This window comes from Coturnix japonica, chromosome 30 (genome assembly GCF_054131305.1).
Source record: "Coturnix japonica strain WE chromosome 30, WE-NBRP24, whole genome shotgun sequence".
NCBI lineage: Eukaryota > Metazoa > Chordata > Aves > Galliformes > Phasianidae > Coturnix > Coturnix japonica.
In genome coordinates this window covers 317115-339616 of record NC_140692.1, presented here as the reverse complement: position 1 = coordinate 339616, position 22502 = coordinate 317115, and the positions used below count along the sequence as shown (strand labels likewise).

The 22502-nt window shown below is 45.2% G+C and overlaps 1 protein-coding gene and 1 long non-coding RNA gene across 2 annotated transcripts in view; both read right to left on the bottom strand.

The window, feature by feature from the left end:
• The window catches only part of LOC146755730 (obscurin-like), a 177855-nt gene extending 156619 nt beyond the window's left edge, over positions 1-21236 (bottom strand). Inside the window, exon 1 of the mRNA XM_085525228.1 lies at positions 20888-21236. Coding sequence (XP_085381354.1) covers positions 20888-21005 — 118 coding nt within the window. The 5' untranslated portion in view covers positions 21006-21236. The remainder of the gene's footprint in view (positions 1-20887) is intronic.
• LOC146755731 (uncharacterized) lies at positions 4610-8723 on the bottom strand. The gene is made up of 5 exons (XR_014937906.1): positions 8468-8723; positions 8087-8247; positions 7623-7729; positions 7050-7174; positions 4610-5092 (listed from the first exon to the last, which is right to left on the bottom strand). It is a non-coding gene; the product is annotated as an uncharacterized LOC146755731 (long non-coding RNA).
• Positions 21237-22502: the final 1266 nt, after the last annotated feature.

Below are 22502 nucleotides of genomic sequence, written 5' to 3'. Positions count from 1 at the left end.
ATCAATAGATGAGTCTCGAGCAATGTTTCCTAATTGACGAGCCTCATCGCAGCTTAGGGACATGCAGGCGGCCCCATTGTCCCAACACCGGAGCAGCCAAGTGACAAGGCGTTCACCTGGGAGTCGGGCAAACTCCTTTCTCGCACTTTGGATTTCAGTAATTTTCAGAGGTTTACGAGTAGAGGAAGCAGTGACTTTTCCCTCATCATCACTATCTTCTCCGCGTCTGTTAGTCTTCTGGGTTGCCTTTCTCAGTGGTTTTGGGGAGGGTCCCTCACCAGGATCTTCCTCTACTTCCTCCATCCATTCCAGACGTGAGGGCACACGCTCCCATCTCTGGCCTTCATCGTCACTATCTTCTCCATGTCTGTTAGTCTTCTGAGTTGCCTTCCTTGGTGGTTTTGGGGAGGGTCCCTCGCCCGGATCTTCCTCTACTTCCTCCATCCGTTCCAGACGTGAGGACACACGTTCCCATCTCTGGCCTTCCACTGGGGCGACTGACACTGATGCTGGTGCTTCCTGTGGTCGGCTGGGATTAACTTGTTGCCTTCCCCTTAGGATTTGGATCTCATTCTCGAGACTCTCTATCTTTTTCATAAGCCATTCGTTCTGAGATCCCCCTGATCTCCCGCACTCACTCAGGGGTTCTATTAATTTCCCAAGGTCCCTCTGGTGTTCAGGGGTGAGATTACCTGATACTGGGGGTCCCGATGCTTCTGGCCCTTTTCCTGAGTCTCTCTGCACTATTCTTTGCATGTCTCTCTGCAATTTATAGTAAACTACTACAATCAGAGAGACTAACAACACAGTATTCCAATTGACACCCCAGTCATACTTAAGGAATTCAGAGCATTCGTGAGCCAGTTCAAGCACGGTGCCTGTGATGTTCGTTAGTCTGGAAGGGAGCCAGGCAGATATCTCTATCCCTGCCAGCCATCGGCTTAATAAATCTACCCCTACCCCCAACATCAGGAAGTCCTTAAGCCAGGACCACAGGAACCTAGGGACTATCAGTCCTACATACAGGGCTGCTGAAAAAAACCACCTAATTACTGCCCAAAACATTGCCCTGAGCTCTGCCTGCATCCTCCACCAAAAATGTCACGGAGTTCTCTCTAGAGCTCACTCCGGGACAGTGGGCACAAACCCGGGGCAGCAGGAACAAAAGCCCCCCCCCTTTTCTCTAGCGGCAATGTGGCGTGGCCCGGCCAGGCCCGGCCACGTGCGTTTAGGGAGACGGGGAAGGGAAGGGAGATTACGATTAGGTCTAACAAAAAATGAGGGAGAAAAAAAGGTGATCTGAGAACGAATGGCAGTTTAATAACCTAATAATGCTAAACAAACAACAAGAGAGTATCAACAAAGAGAATACCAAGTCCCCAATCTCACCGGTGGAGCTGTGGAAGGCAGGAAGCTCTGACCACGTTGTCTCCTCGCAGGGAGCCGGCCAGCAACCCCGTCCCCTTCCTCACTTCCCTTCTGGTGCCCCACCCCACATGCCCATTAAGGCAGCCCACAGAAAAAAAAACTTGTCCCCTTTACTCCCATTATTAGCATGGTGTTCTGATGTGGAATACCAACACCAACCAAATTGCAAAACCATAACATAAGGAAACAAACATTTGGGGAATGGCAGAATGGGGTAAAATTTACCGTCACGTCAAGAAAGTTGGAATTTCACTCTCATGTTCTTGGTGTGGTTTCTGCTATAATTATTTGGACTAATTAAGCTTTTCCCTGACGAAAGCCTAGAAGTATATCACAAGAAGGACCAACTTACCCATGACCTTTTATTTGTCTTACTCAAGCATCTCCTCCTGACCAGAACTGACAATAAAATATTCAGCCAGACTACAGGTTTGAGCAGCTGGGTTGTTTCTAGGATCTCCTGCAATCATAAGCTTGGAACACACACTTGTCTTTTGACTAAGTGTCTTTTACAGTGCAGTAAAACAACAGGTTTTCACATGGCTATTCCTCATTTACCTTGCTCTGAACTCATTCACAAACCATGCGGGATCAGTCCAGGGAGAAGGGGAGGAGAGGGAAAGGGGAATTCCACTGTCCTCTAAAATCAGGCTTCTTAGCCTAAAGTTCAACAGCAAATAGCAGTCCGCTTCCCCACATTGCTAGACTCCGAGCATTTAAAGAACATCAGCTGACCTCATTATGAGCTCTAACATAGCCAAAGGAATTCACATATTCAAATATTCTCTTGAGTGATGAGAAATATGGAGCATAACTTCAGACTTCTGCTGTAAAACTCTCACTTCTATCATCAACCAGGGTAACAGTTCAATGCTGTTTTAGATGGAAGACTCATACTTTAAATAACTCAGCTCATTAAGGCTTGGATTCCCTACTACAATTAGCTAAATTCCAGTTTGGATCATGCTTCACCTTGGATCACTTAGGGATTCAGCCACTTAATGGTACTAACTCAGTTTGTCTACAGAGAAGCTGTTTTCTATAGCAACAATAAGCTGGGATTGCAACTGGATGTCGGGAAAGCACAAATCCCACAGTTATCCTGCACCAACATCCTCTCCTTCCATCAGAACTGCAAGTTTTTAAACCAGACTCATGCAAGCTTGCATGACACACCTTGTGCAAAACTGTTGGCAGCCATCAGGACAGCCAGTTGCTTCCTGTATAGACACTGTTCCATCAGTTTGGGTTTTTTGCCTCGCTAGAACAACATCCAGTGGTGAAAACTCACACAGCTGAAGCAACCACGCTGATATACTGCAGTCACTGGAGGTGCTCAAGAGCCACGGGTATGTGGCACTGGGGACGTGGTTAGTAAGTACAGTGAGGGTGGGCTGGGTTGGGCTCAGCTATCTCAGTGGTCTTTTCCAGCCTTGGGTGCAACTTGTAAGAGGGAATGAAGCAGCAAACTGCCCAGCACTGAGCTGCATTCTTCCGACATGTGGTATCAATGAAGTGCTGTATTTCCCTATCTTCTCTGGAACTATTATTCATCTAACCTAACTGAAACAGTAAGCCTGAACCTAGATATAAATCAGGATCATAGTCACCCGTGGTTCCTTATATATTCAGAAATACACTCTAGAGGGTAATTCAGTGCATCTAGAAATTCAAGTAGTCTCTGAAGGTCTTTGTATTTTCCAATGTCTGTTGGCCGCAGAAGTATGTGAAGTGATGGACATGGCCCAACGATCAGCACTGACAATCAGCTGCAAGTTAATATCTGCGGGTTGTTTGGTTTGTTTGCTTGTCTGTTTTATTTCCTACAACCATTCAGTTTGGAGAAAAGATGAGCAACTGCCAATTGAAGTGATAAGTGCACATTTTGGGACACAGAAGCAGAATTTTGTGACAACTGTCAGCCCAGAATATGTTGATGATGAAGTTGTCCTAACAGTGCATGCCAGTGATTTGACAAACCCTGCTCGGTATGACACAGTTTGTCTTCAATTTTTGGTATCTTTGATTCCCAGTTGGCTCTTAGGCAAAAAAAAAAAAGCCACCCAAACAACCTAGTCCTCATCTCATCCTTCCCATCCAGCTGCTGCCTCACAGAAGGGGTAAAATAAAAACTCTCTTGGACTAGCAGAGAGATTTACAATGGAGTAACTTAAGTAAGGATGGGAGACTGAAGGTGTTAGGGAAGACATCCAGGCTTTAGCTACAGGGCATGCATGCAGAATCACAAAACAAAGGCCAGTCAGAGAAATCAGAGCTTCGTCAGAATTAATGGGGTTGTTTCTACATGCCCACCCTATCTGCCAGTGTAAAACCTTCCAGTGAAAAAAAAGAAAGCTACAGATGGGTGGGGAGAATTGTTGGTGAAATTATTTGTGATATTTTTTGCTAATAATATGCTTAAAATCCTGGAGCAAGACTTAAAGTTAAGCAACTCACTCTATGTAAGTAGACTTACAGAAGGGAACCATAAAGCTTATGGAAGGGAACTGTCAAGCTAATCCACAGCTAAAACAGAGTAGAGACGAATTGCAGGAGCTTGTTTACTTTGCAGAAGTGTGAGCTTTAACCACTGCTGAGCTCCTAGTACAAAAGTCTGAACCAATGCAACAAACCAACCCGTCCATGTTGTACAAAAGAATGTACTGACACCACCAGAATACAAAATTCAATGGCTAAAAATACCAGCAAAAATCATCCAGCCCTTCTCCATTGCTCCAGGACATGCTCAGCTCTTTGTGACACAGATATTTCACTAACCTTTTCTGAATCCCACAGTGAAGGCTTCAAAGCCCCTCCAAATGACTTATCCAGTCATCCAACCATTAAAAAGCTTTTCTGTTGTAGAACTTGCATCTTTGTCATTGCAATTGAAGTCCCTTATTTCTGCACAGAGAACAGATTGTTTGCTTCCACTTTCTAAAAGCCTTTTATATACTCAAAGCCTGCTATCATATTATATATGAGCACCTTCAAAGAGCCAACAGAGTCAATGATTTCATTGGAAGCATCAGATTTTATGACTCGCAGTAAGTGATCACCATAACTCACACTCACATCTCCTGCATGTAGAGGAGATCCTCCTTGCATCTACAAAGATGCAAGAAGAAAAGAGGCAAAGAAGGGGTAAAATAAATCCCATCTTACATTTGGGATGCTTAATTCCAGCCTTGAAGGCTGATTTGCCCACTTAACAGCTGTGCTCTTCAGAAGCAGTTGTTCCACAGTTATTTAGAGAGAAAGACAGGTTTTGTACTTGGTTGTTAACACAAAGAACAGCATAAACACACAAATGAACTCAGCTTTGCAGTGTTGTAATGGCTGATGAGGGAAGCCAAGGATCCTTCCACACTGTCAGCCTTCATTTCCAGAGACATACCTTTGGGGGTGATGGTAATGCTGCTCTTGTCATCTCTGGACTCACACAAGTACTCTCCCTCATCCTCAGCCCGGATCCCTCTTATTGTCAGGGTTCTTCTGACCCCTTCCTCATCAATCTGGAAACGTTTGCTGGGTTTGATCTCAACTGCATTCCTGCGCCACACCACCTTCCCTTTGGCATGGCTCACTTCACAGCTTAAAGTGACACTGCCTCCAATCTCAGCATTAACAGCTTCGAGCTTCTTGGTGAACTTCACTGGGATTTCTAAGATGCAGAGGAAAGAAAAGAACTATGAGAATGCACAAGATAACAAACGTGTTCTACAAAACCAAATGAAAAACCCCATGAACAGACACACTCGGGGATCATGGCAGGCTGAAAGAAATCCCAAAGATAGAAATCTGGAGATATTATCAGCATGGAATTATATTATCATTCTATTTCTGCAATGTAAGAACAGCGCCTTAAAGAGACTTAAAGACTACCTTCCAGTGTCTCTAATCTTCTACCTAATGAGATGTGTGGTGGTTTTTTGCTGCTATTGTCGGTTGGTTGGGATTGTCTCTTATTGCTGGTTTTATTGTTCTGTTTTTTAGCATCAGAGTCTAATTTGCCTGACTACCATTAAAAATCTGTACAGATGGAAGAACCCCAGCAGCCACAGTTGTATTTCATGTTACTGGAGACACAGCCAATGGAATCAGAGATCTGGGAATGTGACACATTCAACCTGTTGACATGACCTGCTAGCAACCACTCCCATGCAGTAACAGCCAAAGGGAGCTGGTGGGGTGCATGCCAGCTGCAGATTTCTCCAGTGTGGGTGTCTGAAGGGACACAAACCCCATTCTACATCCTCCTCATCAGCTCTGACATGCTTAGCAGAGTCAGGAAGAGCTGAGGCTCTGAACACAACCTACCAACTGCTTTAGGAAGAGATAGAAACTGGGTGATGACAGTGAAAAGCAAACACCAGAAAAGAACCCATCATAGTCCCTGAGCTCTCAAGTGGCCAGCAGAGGACAAACTTGGATCTCTGGAGGCAAGAAGGTCTTTTCTGGTCTATGCTGGGGATGCTACAGCAGCTGCAACAGCAATTCAAGCGTAAAGGTTGGAACAGCTTGTAGAATAGACCAATCTTCTTCACTTCATCCTCCCATAAGAAAAGAGCAGCTGTAAAAAAGGACACAACTTGCAGGCTTCTACCTCCTTACCTTTCACTTCTAGAATTCTAAAACTAACTGAGAAGTATTAATACGATGAGTATGGCCTAAGTAAGGCATATTTTCTATTCATTCTACTCCCAATCTCTTGGCCATTCATCTTGTACAACACTTTGCTACAGAACTGGGCAGTTCTGGGACACACAGCAGCAGAGAGGATTGTCTTAATCACCTTCCTCCTTATCTCTTTCTCTGCTCTTCAGAACATCCCATGCCTGCTTTCAGCTTCTGCTCACTGACACAGATCAGGTGATGAGGCATGCAAAGATGAACAAAATCTATATAGAAGTTCCTTAGTCAAAAATATTCCACAGCCACATTTTCACCTCACTACCACTACATTAAAAAGGAGAATCCAATTAGTGGTGTGGGTCATTGATGTTGTTCCAGGGGGAATTGTGGCTGTTCCATGCCCACAGTGTAGAAGACAGACAGTCTTCCTCTAAGCCACATAAACAGCTGCTTAGTGTTCCCAAAGCGAATATCAGCTCTTCTGTTGAAACAAAGTGTCAAATCTAGGCAAGAAAGAACCTAGGAACTGAAGGAACCAAGAGGGTCCTTGAACACCAGTCCCATGGTTGCAAGTCACTATGCAAACATATTGAACCCAAAAGAACATCTGTCCTGCAGGCAACCAAAACCTGAGTTCCTTTTACTTAAGACCCACTGTGAAACATCAAAACACATAAACATGCGATAGTCAAACCACTGGCTGCCTTTTCATGACACAGAACAGTACTCCTGGCTTCCTGATGGAAGGTTGGGAACATGCAGCCAAAGGGACAGGATCAAAGGCCTCCCTGAAATCTAGAAAGATTACATCCTTTTCCTTCATACACTGAGTCGGTGGCCTTATCATAGAACAAGATTTGATGACCAAGACTGGTTGCACACATGCTCCCTCACCGATGTTTAGGCCACCAGACTGTTTACCCGGGCAGAGCTTCAGCACACAGAGGCATTTTGACCAGAACCTTGTGCTGAACTCTAAAACTTACCCCCAGGCTTCCTGACTGTGTGGTACTGGCACGTCCTGTTTGGGATGGAATTCTCAAGGGAATGTGCTTGCCACGAGCCTTCTTAGACTGAAGCAAGAGATAGGTTGCCACAACTGGTCGTAATTCTGCTAGAAAACAAGAGGATGTAGATCTCTTCAGAAACATTGTCAGTACAAAGACAATTTCTGCATGTCTGCCATATTTTCCCCTTGATGTGCAACCTTCATGTCTGATCACATTAGGGTAGTTTCAGGCCTCAGATGATTCACACAATATGTAAGAGATAAAGAAGCAGACTATTCTCGTTTTTGCTTGAAAGTTAGTGTATTGTACAATTGCTGGAAGTGAAATCTAAAGCTGGTGCCAGAATCTCTCTACTGAAGTGAATGGCAAAGCTCCTACTAATTCAGTTTGTACAGCATTTCAGCTGGACTCCCATTTCTGGGGCCAAGTTTCAGCCCAGCTCCAAGGAGCATCGACATTCAGCTGGATTTTCAGCAGCTTTTTGACTACTATGAGAACCGTGGGTACAATGCTTGAGAGACTCAGTGTAGTATAATAAGCTTGAATTACTTATCAGGCATTAGAAGTCCTTTGAATTAAGACTGTGATAATATCACAGACTTCAACTGAAGAACTTTTTCCCCTTGTAGGTCGATCGTTCTCTTTATTCCCTGTACCTAAAAAAGAAGTAACAGTGACTCCACTATTGATCTTGCCTAGATAAAACTTACATTTTACATCTAGTCTTACTAAGGTTATATGGAAATCTTAACAATCCTTCAAATTCTACCACTTTCTATTTAACAGAAAGACAACTCAATTTCAAGAGACAACTTTCAGATTCAGGTTAAAGCCAGAGTACCCATCATGTTTTAAATCTCTTCTACAGCTTGGAATGTCATTATTGACATTTATACAGCATCTCTAGAAGCACTCAGTTCAGCTTTTCTCATTTATTTTCTAAAGTTACTGGAATTAATTTATTTCCTGAAGTATTTGTGAACTGTAATTCCAAATTTGCTTGGTTGTCCTACCTGATGTGTTGATATTTTCCACCTATCAGTGAATCATTTCAAAGCAGGGAGTTAAGCCAGCATGTGACATCTGCTGTTCATCCATCAGTTTCTGTTTTGAGTCTGCCTGGACTTCCAGAGATTCATAAGGATTTCAGCATGGTAAAAAAATAACAAAAAGGCTGAGAAAACACAATTAAAGGAGAAAAAAGGAATAAATGTGAACTTCAGAAATGCAGTTATTAGGTAGACTATGAAGTTCTGCAGTGGTAACTTATCTCTGAAAGGTGTGAAATATTTCATGTTTGAGAATAAGTGAGTGTTAGAGTCTGTTAATACAGTAAGGTTATTTACTGTAGGAGTGGGCTTAAATACAGAGAATTACTGACATACGTTTATTACCTCTGACGTTAATGCTGATCTACTCTCTCTTCTCTTGTTGTGAAACACAGAAAGCTGTTACACATTCTTCATCAAGGTGTCCCAGCTGCAAGAATAAGACCTATACTGAGGAAACAGCTTTCAAGTCATCTCACAGCCCAATCTCACCGTGGTAGTGTTCTGCTGCGCAGCAGTCAATAATTAGCCATGATTTCAGATTCTTTTTTAAATAGTGTTATGGCTACATATTACAAGGAGTAAACAGAAAGAGTCGTCCAACTTCAGCAACTAGTCCCCCTGTGGCAACAGGTCCTGAGTTCTGAATTCAAGTACAAAAGCCTGTCAGCAGATGAGACCTTTTACTAGAGCAGAAGTGATGCTTCTATCTCTTCTTGATTCCTACTTCCATGGCGTGCACAGCATGCTGTGCTGCATGCACGGCACAGCTGTTCTTCAGAGCAACAGTGGCACCCAGTGACCAACAGCAGCCATTGTCTGCAAATACACAGCAACTTCCCAGGATCTGCAGCAACAATCTCCCCACACACTCCACTGCACACAGACACTATGACCCTGATTAGACTCAAGCAGCAGACTTAAAACAAGTCAGAGTTTTAGATTCCAGGATATTTCAGGACCTATCATGTGTGAAATTCAGTTACACAACAGTGATTAGGTGCCTGCGTTTCAAGCAACTTTCAGATCACAGCCATGTAAAATAAAACAAATTCAGTGCAGAAATAGCAAGCTTGTACCTTAATACCTATAGGATTATCCATGTTATAGTGCATTCTGATTGAGTTCTAAAACTTTCTCATCCTAGATCACTTCAACAAGTTCCACCAGTTCAAGCAATGCAGTTCTGAGATCCTGTGTATGTCAGGCAGATAGAATTGAACAGTGCAGGAATAATCTCTGACAGCTTTAAGAGCTCCGTTCTGCTTACAAACTCTCAGTCCAAAACTATTCTCAGTTTTAAGGCAATGAACACCTGAAGCAGTTGGATCATCTGCCATTTGCCGCATTCTGCTTCTTGGCATCATGATTAGCACAAAGGGTTTTCTGCTGTCCTGCAGAGATGGACAAAGTCCTGCTTACAATTGGACCAAGTTTCAGTGTACAGCAGAGTTTGTACCAGACTAAAAAGCCACGTCATTCAATTCATGTGCTCAGGTTGTTATGCACTCCGAAAGGAAACAGAACTGACTGTTGGATTCTGAAGGCAATCTGTGGGGTCCTACATTACCTCCTGATTCTGGAAGAGGAAATTCTAATAGCAAATGCAGAACTTTGATCTTTGTAGACATGAGAAGAGCTGGCATTTAGGTACATTCATTTCAGGGAAATCAAATGATGTGTCTGTATTTTTACTACAGATAGTATAGGGAGCAGCCAGTTGAAGAACCAGATACAAAAAATCCAGCCCATTGGCAAGAAAATACTTCTCCTTAAATTCTGTATGCTATCATGGTACAGAATTAGGCTACAGTGCCACATAGGCCAACCAAGCGTAGAACCAAATCCACAAAATACTGGTAGACAAAGCAGCAAAAACAGGGACAATATTCAGCAGACAGGCCTTTCTACTCACAGCTCAGCATGTTCTGCCATCCGAAAAGCAAGGCCTCTTGTCAAGCTCAGCTATTTCCCTTCTCAGTGTATTCTAGCACCACTGATACCCACTGGTATCCTCCTGTAGAGTGCCATCATATTGTCATCATCCAAAGGAAAAACCCACACAGCAGAGCATACAGCACTACACCCATGCTCCAAATATCCGCCTGAAAAACAAAAAGACAAGCTTACAAACCTGAAGCACCTCAAATGGCTTCCTGACAGACTGGATTGTCTGCCCTTGCCAAAGCCCACATATAGCCCATGAAAAGCTGGCTCTTTCCCTCAGGAAATAAAGCCTTATTGTCCCAGAGAAAGCATATAACCCTCATTCAATTGCCCTTCCACTCAGCTTAGAGCACGACTAAAACCAGCATCTTCACCTTAGCTCATCACACTGCTGCAGTTCCTTTTACAAGGATTTCACTGGCAAAAATGAAATCAAAGCCGTCACAAGGGATTTAGCACAGTTACGTGTTACTGGCTACGAGAGCTGTCAGCACAGTCACCTGTCAGGCTTTGCTGCTGTTCTATTTATGTATAGGCACAACAAGGTTCAGACACCTCACAGTGCAATTCTCACTTTGACTGTAAAGAAAAAGGAGGCTTGAAAAGCAGTGTGTGGAAAACAAAGAAACAAGAATTAGAACAACAGTGGGGCCATGGCACTTGTAGGAATTGCTCCGCCTTTAACAGCGATTCAAGAAGGATGAGGGCATTCCAAACCAAACCAGTTTGGACAGATTAACAACTGCAAGTAGTGGGTTCCAAAATTCCAGACATGAAATCAAAGCTGGAAAAACTCTTTGCATTTACATCTCTCAATTTTTAGTACATTGTGCATTACAGTGCAAACAAGTCTTCACATACAACTTGGAAGCTAAAGACAAGTCTGACAAAACAGACTGCACAGAAATGATGGATAATGAACAGAGCAAATTGCTCTTTCAAAAACTTAGTAATAGAAAGAGATCTCTGAAGTTGCTGTTCTGTAGAGCACCAAAGCAGTTGCTTGAGGCAGTTCAGGATTAGCCTGAGACAAACCAGCCAGCTGTGTGAACTGAGACCAATTGCACTTTTCTAGTCTGTGGCCACTGACAGCTTCTGAGAGCTACCAAGCAATGCAACCTAGCAGAATTCAGAAGGGAAACCAAGAGAGCTTACCTGAGCTCCACTGCCTTGAAATGCTCTGTGGAGAGGGAAGGGAAAGAGGGGAAAACAAACACCGCTCTACATCCCTTTGAGCCAATATACGCTTTGCCCTGGATTAGCTCTGGTCCTGCATAAGCTGGGCTTCCACAGCATGTGTTCAGGCGGTAATCAAGGCCTGCCTGAAATAACACAAAAAATAGAGAGAAATGTTTGCTTTAACAGAGTTTATGTCTTCTGATCATAACACTTCAGAAGCCTCAGAGGCTTCTTCTCCTGTGTATATTTTCATTCATCTTATATTTTGCTTTCATTCAATGTGACCTCTCTAGGCAAATATTGTCTAACACCATGAGTATCACATAAATGTGCAGATCTCAAGCTGCTCACTTATCTAGTACCCTTGGCATGATGCTTTATTTTCCTCAGCTGATCATCTAGATTGTGCCTGTTGATTGTGCAACAACAGCCTGTTGGTCTCGATTACCTGTGAGAGGCTCTAAATTTGGCCAGGAAAAATCATTTAAGGATAAGTAATTATCTGGGACTCAGTAAGTCTTCCCATGCTTTCATAACAGCAGAGATACACACACACACAAACTCGTGGAACCCCACTGCTTTGCACAATCCTGTGCACACTCACGTGTGTCATGCACTGATTTCCCAGCCAGTCCTCGTAGGGTCTCTTACTTAGGACAGGAGTGCAGGGGAGCAGCCAGAAGCTGTTTGCATTCCCTGCTGTCTGCTGGGCAGCTTTGCTGGAGATGCTTGGGTTACTTTGTTTTGCCTTGGGAGGTGGGAAGGAGCTTTGGGTTGGAGGCACATCCCGTGCCAGAGCATCCCGATGGCACGTGTGGGGCACTGATCTGCAGCAGAGGAAGGGGAGGAGGTCCCAGCACAGCTCTGCACCATGCTCTGCCACACTGGGCAGCTTGTTCCTGGCTCAGCAGCGTCATCAGACAAGAAGCAGGGAAGGAAATCAAGGATGGGGGGTACCATCAAACGCAGTTAGTGCATGCCTGTGCAAGACAAACAGACCCAGAGCTTGCGGGTTGTTCCTGCTTTTGTAGCATTTGTGTGCTGTAGCTGAGCAAAAGGTTCTGCTGCTTGAATCTTCTTCTGCAAGAGCCGCCTACCGGTAAATGTCTGCGGGGATGTACTCGGTGTGCACGTCTGAAGCCATTTGAGAACCTAGTCATTTTTGCTGCAGGACCCCTGTCTTCTGTTAAAAGCTGAACGGTCCCCAGAGCACCTGTTTCCATCAGCTACCACCATCCAAAGCAGCCAGCCTTCTTACAGTCACCTGGCCCAAACATCCCTTTTGCTCTACACTTGATTCATGCAAGAGATGGGAGCTTGGCATGCACACCATCCTTCCAACACCCCATCCCAGCAGCAAGGGATCACAGCACTGGCACAGCTGAAACAAAAAGGGTGTGCGAGTTTCCTGTTAGCACTCAGTGTGAACAAATCTACCACTGAGCAACACCGTGAGTCCCCACTCACCTCAGCACAGGTCAACCTGTAACCCCAGCCTTCCCCTATCCATGTACACACGCACACCCATGTGTCACCCTGCCTACTTTGCACACCCCCATGCACGCACTGCATCGTGTGCCCTCCTTTGCATTCACAGACGTGTGCCAACGACCCCTGGGAACACGTACGTGCCTACACCTTCCACAAACACCCCTTTGTGTGCACCTGTGTGCAACCCAACTCCTCAGCACACACACACGTTTGTGCCACACTGTCCACGCACTCACCACGTGCCCTCCAGCACCCAAGGATTGCAGAGATGCTCCAGACTGTGCCAGAGATGGAATATCACAGTGCTGGGACATGATTGATCACTAAGGAAAACACTTGGAAGCATATTCAATCTGTGGAAGCTGAAATTACTGGGCACAGTCAGCTTTCCTATGGCTCAGCTGGAGGAGGCGGGTGCTCTCAGACATCTGAGACACTTGCACAATGCTGGGATCATTCTGACGGAAACTATGTCTTCAGATATCATGGTTAAAACCATCCAAGATGATCATGCAGAGCCTTAGCTCTGGAGCAGCACTTCTTCCCCACCCTTCACTACTCCAAGCAGCTCCAACAAACTTCTCAGAAGAAATCCAGGCCAGTACAGACCTGGCAGACCAGAACCAAGTGCAGCTTGTGTGACGGCAGTGCCCACTCCTTGCTTCCACCCTGCTCCAGCAGGTTAAGGAGTCTGAGCCTCACTGGCCTTTGACAGCTCAAGACTTTCATCATCTCATGCCAACATTTCTCACTAAGATACACCTCAGGCATTGAATTCTCTTCTCACTACCTCCTCCCAGTCCTTCCCTAGGAACAGAAACCATTCAGATTCTACAGCAAACTACAGCATCTGCACTGCAAGAGCACACTGAACCACCTGCAACAATGAAACGTGGTTTTGGAGAGTGGGTTTGAAAACACACCTTTAGACAGCTGTCTCCCTGTAGCCAAAAGGAAACCAAGTAGCAAAAGAAGAGTCCAGCCTGAAACATGCCCATGCTACTAGCCCAGGTTTTTCACAGTCAATGCAGAATCCGTCCTGCTCTTGAGCTAACAAATGACCAGTGGGTCTCCTTTGCTCCACGCCTTCTCCTTCAAAGCCAGAAAAAGAAAGAATAAACAAGCAGAAGAAACCCAGATGTACCTTTCCACACACAGAGCAGAAAGTGGAACAGCAGTTGTCTCCTTCCTGAGACATGGTGGGGAGCATCCCAGAGGAAGCCCAAGTTCTTTGCTTCTCTCCACAGGGACTTCAAGCACTCTTGGCAAGAGCTGCTTTGGTTCTTTCTTCAACTGCTTCCATCACCAGAATCTCCTTTGGAAAAGGAACCCGAAAGAAAGAATCAGCAAATGAAAAAGAATGAGCAATAGCCACTTTACCAGCTTTCTTCTGACATGCAATTTAGACTCTCAACTCTGGCAAGGTCTTAAAATCAGCTGGTTACAAGAACTGTCCCACAATATATCCAGCTTCTGTACAGCTGCCGTTATTTCTGACAGCGAGTGTAATCACAGAATCATAGAATGGTCCGGGTTGGAAGGGACCTCAAGGATCATGAAGATCAATCACCTCCCTGTCCCTGCTGGCCATCCCCTCTTCTGATGGAGCCCAGGGGACCATTTGCTCTCTGAGCTGCAAGAGCACGCTGATGGCTCACGTTCTGTTTTTCATCCACCAGGACCCCCAGGTCCTTCTCTGCGGGGCTTCTCTTAAGGACTGCTCCTCCCAGTCTGTAGAAATGCCTGGGATTCCTCCAGCCCAAGTGCAAAACCTTGCACTTTGCTGTGCTGAACCTCATTAGATTCACGTAGGCCAACCTCTCAGTTGAGTTCCCTCTGAATGGCATCCCTTCCTTCCACTGCGTCAGCCGCACCACTCAGCAAACAGCAGAGGGTGCACTCCATTGCATCACTGGTGTCACTGATAACCATGTAAAAAAGCACTGGTCCCAAGACAGATTCCTGGATGACACCACTTGTTATCGGCCTCCACCTGGACACAGAACCATGAATCACCACCCTCTGTCTGTGGCCTTTCAACCAATCCCATATCCACCAGGTGGTCCACCTGTCAAATCCACATCCCTCCAGTTTAGAGATAAGGATGTGGTGGAGGGCCATGTCAAAGATCTTGCTCAAGTCCAGGTCAATGACATCTGTTACCTTCCTTTTGTCCACAAATGCCGTCACTCCATCATAGAAGGCCACCAGATTGGTTAGGCATGGCCTTCCCCTGCTAAAGCCACGCTGGCTGTCTTGGATCAAATGCTCATTCCTTATGTTATCAAGCATGTCTTTGAGGCGGATCTGTTCTTCACCATCTTCATCACAGTTCTACATATGAATCAAATAATTGGTGTTGGTGTCACCAAGAAAACCTTTGTCTTCTACTCCTGCTGCAGCTTTCACCAGAAGCAAAGGGAGAGGCCACCTCCTAGATCCAAATTTTAAGAAACCAATGCCCAGTAGGTGCCATCTGAAATAAAATAGCAGAGAAATTAAGATGACTCTTCTGCATCCAGCTTTGATCACTTCTTCACTCAGGCACACCACCATGTGTGATCAAGGAGATGCTGCCTCTAGGCTGCATTCAGCTTACAGACTGTGTGGGAAATCACAGCTTGAACCTCTCATTAATCAGCTGAGGCAAGTGTTGGGTCAGCTGCGGGAGCACAGGTGAGAGTAATCTAGCTGTGCTCCAGTAAGGGGTGGACCTCGACTCAACCTCCTCTGAGACCTCATGTAAGGGCTGACCACCACTGACGTAGCATCTCTTGGAGGTTGCTCCCCAGTTGAGACTGCCTCAGCTTTCTGATCAAGGTGGGTGAGTTTCCCTTTGCTAATAACCTTTGACTATTTACCACCATCTTGGTTAACATCTTTTTACTGGCCACCCTTACAGAGACCATAAGGGTTTGGGCTTCCAAACTCCTAGCAAGCATTTGGATCAGCCAGCTTCCTGCTGGGGAGCCCCCTGCATCACTGCTGCCTATTCTGGTACTGTACCCGCAGATGCTTCAGAGCTCATTAGCATGGACTTCCTTCCTCCCCTCAGCAGCTGCTCCTGCACTCACCTTCATTCCTACTCAGATACCGGCCGCTTCCAGCACCAGCTGACCTGCAAGACACAGAAAGGAAAGGTGGGAGTCATGCAAACGCACAAGCCCAAGGCTGCGTCACCACCACGTATGGCAGCCTCGGGAAGTCAGCTGCAACTACAGCCTTTGTCAGAATGGAAACAGGCACCGTCAATTAAGTGTGACCTCTGAACTCATTGCCACCATCAGAAATAGGCACTGAAATCGCTCACTTCACTGCAGCTGGTTATCTCCAAATTCTTTTGCTTTTGGGAAATGATGGACATGGAATTGAAGGACACCAGAAAATTGATACCTACTTCATTGTAGGTGGTTAAGCTTGGAAGCAAGACTTGAGCAAGAAAAGCTTCTCAGCTCCTTGTAAGGCACTAAGTGATGGGATGATTTCCCATCCCTGCAGAAATCCTGACCTCTGCCACAGGTGGGTGAGTGACACAAAAGTTGAGCTGCCCATTCAGAAGCACATGGAGCAGGCCATGGAGCGGTTACATACCAACACATGAACAGGTACTTTCCCATTGGAAGTGAAATCCCTTCTCCCTGCCATGCCATGCCCACACCGCTCCTCAGGGCTGCACTGACAGCACAGACACAATTGAAACATCTTTTGTCATCATTGTGGTTTTTCACAGACCCAGACAATGAGATACTGGGTTGCTGTGTGGGCTCCGAGGCGGCACTGCCATTTCCAAGCCATTGCTTCCTAGGGGCACAGAAAGTAAAACACTTAAACAAAATCTCACCCAGAGATTGCTATTTTACCATTCTTCCATGCAAAACAGGAGGACAATACAGCGGATTTGTGCAGCTGCATCAACACCCTGGGTGCTAAAGGAATGCAAAGACAGAAATATCAAACCTACAAGGAGGGAAGCTATGTTTAGTAATATCTTTTCTCATTTACAACAGGCAGTTGGCACTCTGAAGGAAAATCCCAGGCCTCAAGTTCTGACAGTGCGGCAATCTGGTACGGACTCAGATGTGAGTGATCCAAATGGTTTATTCCAGGTTCTAATATCACTTCTGTGCATTCACACGTTTTCTCTCTTAACTTCCCCACAGCCTTCACATGTCCACAGAACATCCCACAAACTCTCCTTTACGGCGCACGTAGGCACTCATCCCACCAGAGCCATCAGTCATTCCTAGCCATGTGCTTCTCCTCCAGTCACGGACAGTATCACACGGCCATCATGCATCTTAAATGACTTAGTTTTTCTGTTCTTTCTGGAGGTGTCCTTGGTTCCTAGCCTTACCTTCTCATGCCGTTCATCTTGCTCTGCAGCTCCTGCTCTGAATAGTCTTCTTATGTTCCCACGTGACAACTAGAAAATGAAGACACAGCCCCTGCCACCAAGGTCAGCTCTGCAGCACACGTTACCTGAGGAGCACTTAGCTACTCATGCAAACTGCACAGTGCAAGGAAGATTGTTACATGTTGCACTTCTTCTTCTCCTGGCTCAGAAATTAGTTTTCCTACCTAGTAAATGTGAAAATAATAATAATTAAAAAAAGAAAACAAAAGTCTGACACAAATCAGACGTGATTGTTACTATGAAATTCTGGAGGACAAGGGATTTAACCTCTCTATGAAGAAGCTGACTGCAAAGGACTAAGAACAGCCATGATCACATTGAGAACTTGTGGGTAAAATTCGGGACTGAACCAATAATGGGCTTCTGGAGGTGAGGGTCTGCTCCAGGCCCCCTGGTCAAGGGAGCCTGTTGATGGGCCCTGCTTACTGCAGCTACCAGAAGCACTGCGCTCACTGACTCTCAACTTGATGGGGGATTCCGGTCAGTCTGGGAAATCAGCATGGCTGGCTGCAAGCTGTCTGAGACTGCTGGAGTGCACTGGGAATAACTTTGTGGGCCAAGCATTAAGCACACCAAGCAGAAGGGAAGCATTACTGGACATGCTGCACAGCAGGGGTTAAGACTGGAGGTGGTCAGGGCTGTAGTGACCATGCCCTCCTAGAGTTCCTCATCTCAAGGAATGCGGGCCTGGCAAAAAGCAAAGTCAGGACCCGGAGCATCAGGAGAGTCAGCTGCAGGCTGTTCAAAGAATTCTTGGACGAGGGACACTGGAGAACTGCTTTTAGGGGCAAAGGGTTGAAACATTCCTTTGTCTGCACCCCTGTGCAACCCAACTCCTCAGCACAGCCCTGTGCAAGCACACATTTGTGCCACCGCGCCCACGCACTATCCATGTGCTCACACACACTCACACAACCACATCCCTTAGTGCAGCCCTGTGCGCACACACACTCACACATGTGTAACCCCTTCCTTTCACTCCCACAGTGCACACACACACCGGTACCACAATGTCCTTGTGCAGCTCCAACACTCTGCACACCCCTGTTCACGTACATATATGTGCATGCTCGTCCTTGCACACATACCCACAGACCTACACACACCTGAGCAACCCCACTGGTTTGTGCACTCATGGACACAAATGTGTGTACAACACCATCCATGCACAAATACACACACAAACACACACACACACACACACACAATCATGGATCCCCACTGCTTAGCACAATCCTGTGCACACTCACGTGTGTCATGCACTGATTTTCCAGCCAGTCCTCGAAGGGTCACTTACTTAGGACGGGAGTGCAGGGGAGCAGCCAGAAGCTGTTTGCATTCCCTGCTGTCTGCTGGGCAGCTTTGCTGGAGATGCATGGGTTGTTTTGCTTTTCCTTGGGAGGTGGGAAGGAGCTTTGAGTTTGAGGCACATACCGCGCCAGAGCATCTCGATGGCATGAGGGGGATCAGGGCCCCTCTATTGGTTACCTCGGTGGCTTGCAGCAACTGGAACTTTCCCCCTTTTGGAAGGGTTCACCTTGGTGGTTGTTTTGTGTTTTAATTCTTTCACTCGTGCCTGATGTAGATGAATCCACGGGGGTACCAGATGATAGAGACCATGGTTCCCACGATCGCCTATTGAGAAAGCTAAACAACGTGAGTTCCTCCCGACTCATATAATCAAAAATCTCAACCATAAAAAAGAGACGTCTTCGTATTCAAGCAAATGACAACAGTAAGACCATGCATGTTCTTTTGTTGTATTTCCTGTGTAATCATGGGGAGGATATGAAGAAGTGGATCCACTGATAAAGAAGTGCAGAATCCACTTCTGCACTTCAGGCACAAGTTCCTTAGAATTGGAAGAGAACCTTAAAGGCCATCTTGCCCAGCTCCCCTGCAATAAACAGGGACATTCACAGCTAGATCAGGTTGCTCACAGCCTGGTCATTAGTCATCCCGGAGGCAAAACACACACTGAACGATTTCTCCCTGCAGTCATAAATCCTTGGAGACAACAGCATTGACACTGCATGTTACTGAAGCAGTAAAAGAAATTGCTCTTGTAACTCTCCTTGTGTTAAGGAAAATGATGATAAAAAGCAATGGAATGCTTTGGCAGGACACCAAAACCATTCTCCTTCGTTGATATCTGCTGCAATGGAACCTTCCACTGGAAGAAGCCCCTGATGACTTGTCACCCCATAGTGGTGAGCTTTAGAAGCAGGATTGCTGCTCAATCGAATGAACTGGAGCTCCTTAGCATCTCTTACATCCAGGAGGGGTGTGATCAGACCCACCTATCACCTTCAGGCGCGCGCTTTCTGATACCCTGTCTGACTTCACTGTCACTGTGCCAGCATCCTCAGGCTTAACCTGCTTCATTGTCAGTGTGCAGCAACTGCCAACGTTCTTGATGTCATTGTAATTGTTGGTGTAAAGGTGGTTGCCATTCAGGAACCATTCCACGTCCTCGTCATCATGGGACAGCTCGCAGGAGAAGACAGCAGAGCTCTCTTCTTCAATTTCCACATCCTGCAGGTGCTTCGTTACTTCTACATTGCGAGCTGTGGGGAAACAAGGTGAACTGTTACCACTGTTACTATAAATCATACTGGGATGTGGTAGAATGGTTGGACTAGATGATCTTTGTGTAATCTTCTCAGTGGAGATTATACTTTTATAAAGTTAGCAGGAGAGAATGGCAGAAATCAACCTCAAGAAGAGAAATCTGAGGTGAAATAGGACATGGAAGAGGCCACCCTCCCTGCTCATACCTTCAGCTGTCAGCGTGGCCTCAGTCTCTGCAATTCCTGCCTTGCACTTGTACACACCAGCATCATCGGGCTTCAGCTTCAGAATCTTGAGCTCTGCTGAATGCTTATCCCTCTTGATCTTGTACTTCTCAGAGGGTTCAATGGGTGTGTGGCCCTTGAACCATTTCAACACCTTTGGAGAAGGCCTGAAGTCACAGGACAGGATGACAGAATGATGTTCCAAAGCTGTCTTGTCCTCCAACTTCCTGGTGATTTGTATATGGTAATCTGCAAAGCAAGGGTGGAAGAGAAGAAAGGATGAGGACAATTGGAAGAAGAGGAAAGTCTCTTGCGTCTATTCCATTCCATTTCATTTCATTTCATATTCACATCGGTTCTTTGAACCACTCTAAAGATAAAACAAATGATTGCCTATAGGGAATGCCTTTGACTACATTTCCATAAAGTAACACTGTATACTATATACCAAATGCAAGGTCCAGCTCTTGCTTATTAAACTGCTCCCAGTTGAGGCAATTATTCAAATAAGAGTGAGTTGAAAATATAACAAATACTTCAGGATGTGAATGGAGACTCTTACGCTGGGGACAACAGCAGATAAAAAGCCTGGAAGTTTCTTTCAGATGAAATCAATGACAAACTGCATCAAATTTAGGTGCTACCAAACTTAACCTTGTCTAGTTCAGAAATACAATTAATTTCACCTGATCTGACTTCTTTGGTATAGCCAAGGACAAAACCTCAGCTCTGTAGATCTGAATAGTAAGCACATTACAAATATTCAAACAGATCTTTTACTGAGATGCAGCTGTCTCATTTAGTGTCCAACGACTTTGAACTGGAAATGGAGGAGACCCTCCAGAAACACACACAATATTTCAAAGACCCCAGTGAAGGAAGACTGTACGTTAATTAATTCTTCATCTTCATGATGTAAACCAAGCCAGGATATGTTACCTCTGATGAGCAGATTGGCTGTGGATTTGGATTTGCCAACTGAGAACTGACTGGTGCCTGTCATATCAGTGGTGGTTTTCGGTATGCTCAGCCGGTGGATGGTGCCTTCTTGCTGCATAATCAAGTTTCTGCCAGCCTGTAAGACTTCCCCACGTAGATACCACTTGGGAGGTTTCACAGAAGGAATGGATATCTCGCATTCAAATTTGGCTTCTTCAGGCTCAGTCAAATACTCATCACACAGCTCCTTTACTAGATTAATGGATTGCTCTTTAAGAAGGATGGAACAAGAGAAAGCAGAGATTTAGAAGGAATGTAAAAAACCCTTACATTATCACCCTACTTACTCACGTCAGCATTACTGCACATGAACACTACACCTATCAGCTCAAAATGCCTTAAAACATCATTAAAAAATAATAGAAAGAAAGGAATGTTGTTAAGAAGTCAGACAATAAGACTGACAACCTGAAGAGAGCCCAGATCTTCTGATTCCCAGTCCAACATCTAAATCAAACCATGACCTTCCCATCCCAATATCAAACTCCTTGCATTACGAAATGGAATAGAGGTTCACTGAAACATGGACATTGATAATTACTTTGGTTAAATACAGCAACTTAGCTCTGAACAACAAGTTTTCTCCTAGTAAAGGTCTCTGTAGCTCAAATGTAATGACTCTACTTAGGAGAAATTCATTTTCCAGGATTTTCTTGCCCTTATAATTGTAACAGTGGCAAAGCTGGGGACTGAACTCTTGAGTACTGTGCTAACTCAAATGTCTCCCTTTTCTTTATCACACTTAACATCATATATATACCCTAACTTTGTATATATTAAAAAAAAAACCAACCCTGAGCTCTTTTCAAACAAACAGAGAAAATGAAGAAAAAGTCAAGCTATGTTTTTTATCCCAAAACGTTCAAACACAAATCTGAAGTCGAAAGGTAGAAAATAAACCTCCTAAGAAAATAATCTGTTTACTTAGCAAAAGTAAATCCGAAAAGACAAGCTGGATATTTTGTGGGCAGAAAGGTAGGTAGGTAGGAGTTTGCATTTCTGTGAAAGGTCCTGGTGGTGTTTAACTTCCTTGACATTCAAGCAAAGGGTGTTAGCTGGTTTATAAGATAAGATAATTTAAGCAAAATCATCATCTGAACCATAATTACCTTTAACTGTAAGATGGGCACGAGATTCTGCCTTTTCTGCTACAGATTTTATTTCTGCGGCATCCTTGACTTGGACAAGTGTGTAAGTCAGCGAGCAGGTCTTTCCTGAAGCAGAGAACCACAGAGTCACTAAGGCTGGAAAAGACCACTAAGGTCATCTAGTCCAACCGCCAGCTCATCCCTACCAAACTGTGCTCTTGAGAGCAAACCCACAACTACACTTGGCTTCCTTGAGAAAAGAGCTCTGAGGCACATGGCCAGGCTGAGCATCATCCATCTGGTTTCACAGCATCACTGCCTGTTCTCTCATGTCAATGAAACCACCCATTCCCCCACATCCACATCCCCACCAAAGTGTAATCTAAACATGGCTTCTACAAGGACTGACCAAATGTGGCCGTCGTCACCTTCAAAGTACCTGATACAGAAGGATCACACTCACTGTC